Source organism: Orycteropus afer, unplaced genomic scaffold, assembly GCF_000298275.1.
Source record: "Orycteropus afer afer isolate SDZICR_OR568_19922 unplaced genomic scaffold, OryAfe1.0 scaffold00393, whole genome shotgun sequence".
NCBI classification, from domain to species: domain Eukaryota; kingdom Metazoa; phylum Chordata; class Mammalia; order Tubulidentata; family Orycteropodidae; genus Orycteropus; species Orycteropus afer.
In genome coordinates, this window is record NW_006921980.1 from 1,227,964 (window position 1) to 1,235,450 (window position 7,487).

General features: G+C 45.3%; 1 protein-coding gene across 1 annotated transcript; it reads right to left on the bottom strand.

The window, feature by feature from the left end:
- Nucleotides 1-2,851: 2,851 nt before the first annotated feature.
- CBY3 (chibby family member 3) lies at nt 2,852-3,568 on the bottom strand. The gene is given in 1 exon segment (XM_007953432.2): nt 2,852-3,568. A coding segment is annotated over 1 exon segment (717 nt).
- Between the last annotated feature and the right edge of the window lie 3,919 nt (nt 3,569-7,487).

A 7,487-nucleotide genomic window follows, 5' to 3' on the forward strand; every position in this document is an offset into this window, starting at 1 on the left:
TTAAAGACCCTATTTCCAAGCAAGGTCACATTCACAAGTATCAGGAGTGAGGACTTCAACATACATTTTTTTTGGGGGGGTGACACAATTCAACCCCTAACAAGTGCTAAGCACTGTTCTAGACTCAGATATAACAGAGAACAGAACAAAAACTTCTGCTTTTATAGAGCTCACATTCTAGTGCAGGGAGACAGTAAGTAAATAAAATACACAGTATGTCAAATGGTGGTAGATGCTAGACAAAAATAAAGAAAAGGTAAGTTGTGCTGGTTTGGTTGGGGTGGGAAGAAGATATGTTATTTTAAATAAGGTCATTAGGGAAACCTCATCAAAGAAGTGATATTTAGGCAGAGATTTGAAGGAAATTAAACTGAGTGAAATGAGCAAAAGAAACAAGTGAAGCAGCTACCACGAGGCAGAGGGAAATTGGGGAGTGTAGTGTTCTCAAAGCTAAAGGAAATATTTAAAGCAGTAGAAGGAGTTAATTAATTCCATGTTGTTGTTGTTCCATAGAAAGGCCAAGTAAGACAAGGACTGAGAATTGGCCAATGGACCCAACAATGTGGAGGGGCATGGGGTCCTTGATGAAAGCAGTTTGGGAGGAAAGGTGAGTGAAAAATCCCAAATTGAATGGGTTTAAGAGCAAACAGGAGAGGAAGAATTGGAGACAGCAAGTATAAGAAATATTCTGGAGTTTAGTTATACAGGGGAACACAGAAATGGAGCAGTAGCTAGAAGGAAATGTGTTGTCAAGAAAGGATTTTTTCCCAAGATGGGAGACCAGGAGACCTACCACTACCTCTGCTCTTATTTCTCTTCATCTCTCCTTTCATTGCACATAAATCTACAGCCGTTTTGACCTCCCCACTCAAACCCAAAAATATTTTTGCAAAACTGCTCCTGAGCAGGAGGTAAAAGCCACAAAGAGTCTTTTGTTCCTGCTTTCTGCTCTGTCACATCCCTTCCCTGGGGCAATGAGCTTGGCTGCCTCAATCAGGGGGCAAAGCCAGGGAGTGAAATTCCATCGCAGAAAAAACAAAGTCAGATATCTCAAAATATTATCGTGCCCCATTTAATTTGGGCCTTGAATCCACTTGGCTGCACCTCCCTAAGCAGGGTATACATGGACTGTGGGGCCTTCTGCCCCCTGCCTGGCATGACAGATAGTTTTCTCTACCCTAGGACCACAATTTATTTTCAAGTGCTGTGGACAAAGCAATATTCCCTAAACTTTAAGCATTCTTGGTTCACCTTTATAATTTTTGCTATTTTCCCATACTATCTTTAATTTTTACTTCATTTTTATGTAAATCAACTTCCTTCTTTTTACTAGAAAAAGGGCAATTTTTCTAAAATTTTTAAAAGGGCAATTTATTTACAACCATTATAGCTATTTGGAGTATTTTTGCTTAATCTATACTAACACACAGTATTAGTATAATGCAAGAGTACTGCTCTAAAGCAATGTCATTTTTTAAAGCTTAGTGTCCAAAGAAATGTTTTGCAGATTTAATAAGGCATTTTATACAAAATTGTGATTTAGTAACCTCTAGTTCTACTAATGTCCTGTACAGTTGTTATGTGTCAGAATCTGATGGTTGGTTGGGTTGGCAATCTATTTCTGAAAGCAAGTCAGGTTGCTGCAGGACACCCATATTCTCTCTCAGACTTCTCAATGACATTAAAGAGAAGGACCAAGTCCTATAGAGGGGCATGGATTGCCTTGGATGCTTAAATTGCCTGCCTACATTCCAAGTAGAAGATTTCAGATTGTAAGGACCAGTGTCTCCACAAGTTCAACACATTCCCCTTAGCAACACTCTATGTAATAACATGTGCATATATGTGTGTGGAGTAGGGAAATCAGAGTCCCAGGAGAGAATACTGATCAAGATGGGTATTCAAAATAAGACACCTACAGTAGAAAAAGAGTGAAGCTGGCCAAGTGACAGCCACAATAGGCTGAAGCCAACCACTATTGAGTATGAAGGTCCAAGGTGGTCAAGCTCTCCAATTTTTCAAGAGAAACAGGAAATCTGTATCTTTATGTGGAATCTCTAAAATTTTAATTTTGACAACTAATGGAAATTTTTTTTAAATGTGGAGTTTGGCCTAGGGAGCAATGAGTTTATCTTAACGGTGGTGGGCTAATTTGGAAAAAGATAGCCATACCCCCTCCAAAAAAAAAAAAAAAACGGGGTTGAACAAAACCTATCTGTGGACTGGATTCCCCCTGCAGAGTGCTGGTTTGTACCCTGGAGCAGACAGACCTGTCATTCTATCGAGAAAAAGGACCAGGTTTTGAGAAAGGCCTCTCTGGGATAGTTTCTTGGGTCTTAAAATATGCTTCCCCTGCGCCTCCAGGTCCCAGAGGACAAGTGCGAAGTCCGGACCCACACAACCAATCTACTTGCGTCACCGCCCTCCATTCCCTGAGCACCCAAGAAGGCCTTTCGGACCCTGAACCTCGTCCTTGGTTTCTTGGGCCCAGAGAACCACCACCTGTCATGCCCCTAGGCACTGCCCTTTGATGCCTGACTCCCACTTCCACGATTCCCACAGGCCACGCAGAAACCTTGCCCACCGCCCCCATTGCACCCTCCCGAGACAGGCCACTCAGATCAGTGTCCACCGGCCCTGAGGGATGGCCTTTGAACGCACACAGCCTGGCCTATCTCCCGGGAACTCAGATCAGCGCTTGGCCTGCACCTGAGTAAGAGTCCCAGCGAATCCGACATTCAAGGCGGTAGAAGGGCTCGACCCACAGCCACCAGGGGCCACGACAAGGAACTAGGCGCGATGCGTAGGGTAGAGCTTTATTGCGTCACCGAGCCTCGAGCGCGCGGCTTGATCATGAGCTCGCGGCCGACGCCCTGGGCTTGTGCAGCTTTTTCTTCCAGGCGCGCGGCCCGACAGACCCGCTACCCCCAGCGTCCAGCTTCTTCTCTAGTACGTGCAAGCGCGCTGTGGTTTCAGTCAGCATATCCATAAGAAGTTCCTGCTGCAGCTTCAGGTAGTTGTTCTCTTCCAACAGCACCTGGCTCTTGACTTGCTGCACGTGCGCCTTCAAGCCCGAGATTGGCGGGGAGGGCAGCGGCGGCCGCGACCTCCCGGTTGAACCCTCGGCTGCCCAGCGGCCGCCGCGGAACACGAAAGCCTCATCACTAAGGCGCGTGCGTGGCGCGCCGTAGCAGAGGCCCAGCTCGGCCTGGCGAACGCGGTGGTCCAGCTGGTAGAAGGTGGACATGGAGGACATGTGGCGTAGTGGTGGCCGCCGCGGCGAGAAGCGCCGGGTAAAGTGGTCGGCCCAAAACTGCCGTAGCTGCGCCCACAAGCGGCCAGCTGGGCCTGCGATCGGAGCCCCAAAGATCTCCAGGGCGGAGTCTGGGCAGCCAAGTCAGGTGCACAGGAGGCCAGAGGAGCTGTAGGGGCACTGGCCACCTGGGCCACGCCTTTGCTTCGAGAGCCCTTGTGTCCGGAATGCTGAAGGAGAGCCAGGGGCACTGCGGGGAGGGCAAGAGTCCAAGTGAGCGGGGCAGTCTGTACCCCTACAGTCGTGAGGCCGCATGGTCAAGGTTTAGCCCTGCTGGTGGTGCTGGGGGTTGATCAGCTGTTGATCACTCAGGGCATCCCTGCATACTCACTAGCTGCGGTCTCGCTGAAACCACCTTCCCCAAAGACTCAAGGATAAGTAGGAATTTGCCAGGTGTATTGAGGGGTGGGTACGGAGGACCACTTCTAGACAACAGTGAAGAGCTGGGTAAGACTGCATTTTCCCCATATAAGGAAGAACTTGGAGGTAGAGTTGATGTAGGGCGCTTGGATCACAGAAGAGGAAGCTGAAAAGGTGGACCTATGTGACCTTTTTTGCATTTTGTGAAGGTACTGTGCAGACAGGCTCAGAAGTTGAGACTTCATTCTGAAGGTAAGAGAAACTGCTGAATCCAGGGTTAGACCTGTACTTTGAAAAGTATCTGGTAGGATGTCTAGCATAACCTATACCACTATTGCCCTCACCACTCAGTTATTTGAGTCTTTACTGGAGTCTTTACTCTGTGCCAGCCCTGGTCTGGGTAGAGGGTCCTAACACCACCAGTGCCCACCCTCAAAATGTTCGTTGTCCACTTAGAAAGACAAGTGTGTGCACATCACAGTCCACTGGACTCAGTGACACCTTGGCGGCATGTGCCATGGGCAAAGACCTACACTTAGAGCTCAAAGTAATAGGGTTTGTACAGACCAGACAAGACTTTTGCCCCAAGCCAAATGCATCCTCAAGGAAGCTAAAGTTCAGATAGTAACAAGCCACCACCACCCCCTTCCCAGAAGGTGCTTATTCTGTTGTCTGAGAAAGTGGATAATGGATTCTTTTCAAAATTCCTCTTCTCCCCATGCACAATGAAATGTGAAAGAACTGAGGTAGGGTTACCTCTGTCATGCCTCCGTTGATTAAACATACACTTTTCTTCATACCTAGCAGGGTGGTACCATCACCTAGATCTAATTCAGGAGGATCATTTCTGGAAGCCCACAGAGGACTCAAGAGGTAGAGCCAGACCCACCCTTGAGGTTGGGTTTTCCTGGACGACCTTTCCCTACAAATATTCACTGCATGTTGTGCCTCACCTGGAAGATGTGGTGGCAGTGCCAAGCTGCTGTCCCAGGCCTAGCGCCATTTCTGGACCACTCAGCTCATCTCCACCAGCTATGACTCATAATGCCTCTATCCCAGCACAACAGGGGTGTTGTCAGCTGAACTGTAAAATAGATGGTGGGCTCTCCCCTCATTCATTCAGTGCATTTATCGTATTCCAGGCATTGTTCTAAGGAAGTAAAAAAGATATTCCCTTATCAAGCTACCATTCTTGAGTGTATGTGTGTGTATGTGAGAGAGTGATAGAGAGGGAGAGAGAGATGGTGGTGAATGGATCATAAGCAGAGCCTGAGATGGGAATTTGTTCTGGGGCATGAACAAGAAGATGTAGGGTTCATAGGTCATTCCCTAGAAAGCAATTGATTTATTGGAGGTGGGTTTTTAGGAGAAAGGGGTGAGGGAAGCAGGACAGGGTTGGGGGAAAAGCTAAAACAAAAATGTAGTCTGAACTGGAGACTAGCCTCAGCCTGATCCCACAGGGAGTTCTGAGAAGTTGAATTGCAGAGTTCGGTGCCTTTAAGGCAAGTGAGCCAAGGAGTTCTGATGGTGCAGTGGTTAAAGCATTTGGCTGCTAACTGAAAGGTTGGTGGTTTGAACCCACCAGCTGCTCCGTGGGAGAAAGATGAAGCAGTCTGCTTTCGTAAACATTCACAGCTTTGGAAATCCTGTGAGGTAATTTTACTATTCTATTTTATAGGATCACTATGAGTTGGAATTAGTGGCAGTGGTTTAAGGCAAGAGGGCTAGCCTTTTGTACCCTCCTCGCTACCTTTTCAGTCAGTTGTTAGCAGGAGCAGCTGTGCGTTATCAGTCACCAGTTGTGGCACCTGTGGGGTGGGTGCACTACCAGTAAAAGAGATATGGGTGTGGCACCAACAGCATGGGAAGGGAGGAAGCAAATGAACCATAAAAGTGAAATAACTAAATGAATAAGAATTTTTAGTTGTGATATATGCAGTAAGGAAAATAAAACAGAAATGCAGACGAAAGAAGGAACTAATTTAGACATAGTGCTCAGTGAGGTCAGTTAACATTCATGCTAAGATCTGAATGATCAGGAGACTCCTAGCCACATGAAGGTATGTGGGGTAGAAGCAGGACCAAACTAAAACCAGGTATATTGCCCAATCTTCCTTCCAAGAAGTGGCTGGTGGGTTTGAACCCTCAGGCTCCTGGTTAGCAGTCAAATGCCTTAAGCACTACACTACCAGAGCTCCCAGAAGCAGGGCAGAGTTTGTTATATTTAAACGATAACACCCTGTGTTGGGGCAGTGGAAGGAAATGAAGTCAGCCCTGCCTGCCAGAACTACCTAGTTAACTACCATCATATCCACTTGGGATTTCTGACCCCACAGGTCTTTTACAAAAAGACACCTGGGAGTAGAGAACACTTGTAATGAATATGTAAATGGAAGTGAGCTGAGATCCTTGAAAAAGAAGAAGAAGAAGACACTTGGGCCTCTTTGGGGACTTGCCAGTCAATCCAGCCTCCTGCAAGGGGTCAGACCTGGATCCAGAGGAGCTCACAATCTGGGGCACAGCCTCATAGTAGCACTACCTCCTAGAAACTTTTCTGCAACAGTTTTATTGAGGTATAATTGACAAAAATAAACTGCATTATTTTAAATGGACAATTTCATATGAGAAATCCAAGATAGTGAAAATATCCATTACTTTCAGAAGTTTCCTCTGTTTCTATCACCATAGTTTAGTTTGGATTTTCTAGAATTTTATAGGAATGGAATTAATACAGTATGTATTCCCCCGCCCCCAATTGCTTCTTTCAGCATAATTTGAGATTCACGTTGCATGCATCAATAGTTCATTCCTTTTTATTGATCAGTAATACTCCAATGTATAGAAATAACCATAATGTGTTTTTCCATTCTAATGATGGAAATTTGGTTATTTCCACTTTTGAGGCTATAATAAATAAAACTTAGGAATGTCAGTGTACAAGTCTGTGTGGACATATGCTTTCATTTCTCTTGAGAAAATGTCTGAGTGCAAGTGCTGGGTCATATGATAAGCAAAACTTCTTACAGCCTTGGAAACCCTATGGGGCAGTTCTACTCTTCCCTTTGAGGTTGATATCAATCAGAATTGACTTGACAGCAGTGGGTGTATATATTTGTATCTCCCAACAGTGAATTCAATTTCCTGTTCATCTACATCCTTGCCAACACTTGGTATGCTAAACCTTTTTAATTTTAGCCACTCTAGTGAATATGTAGTTGTATCTCATTGTGGTTTTAATTTGGATTTCCATACAATGTCAATTAATTTTCATTTTCATTTCCATAGAAGGCAATTTGACTTTTCATTTTCATAACTCTTGAGAAGCAAGTTTTGAATTTTGGCCACACCTAATTTACCAATTTCTTTTCTTTTATAGCTCATATTTTTGTGTTTAAAAATTCTTTGCTAAACCCAACTATGATTTTCTCCTAGAAGTTTTATTATTTTAGCTACATTTAGGTCTATCCTCCATTCTGAGTTATTTTTTGTTTATAGTGTGAGGTAGGGATTCATTTTTTCCATGTAGATGTCAAATCAACCCAACACTGTTTATGTTGTTGTCAGGTGCCGTTGAGTTGCTTCCATCAAATGTGCAAACCCACACACAGCAGAACGAAACACCACCTGATCCCGCGCCAGCTCCATGATCCTTACTATACTTGAGCCCATTGTTGCAGCCACCATGTCAGTCCATCTCATCGAAGGCCTTCCCCTCTTTCCTTGACCCTCCACCTTACCAAGCATGACATCCTTCTCCAGGGAATGGTCTCCTCTGACAACATGACCAAAGTAGGTGAGATGAAGTCTGGCCATC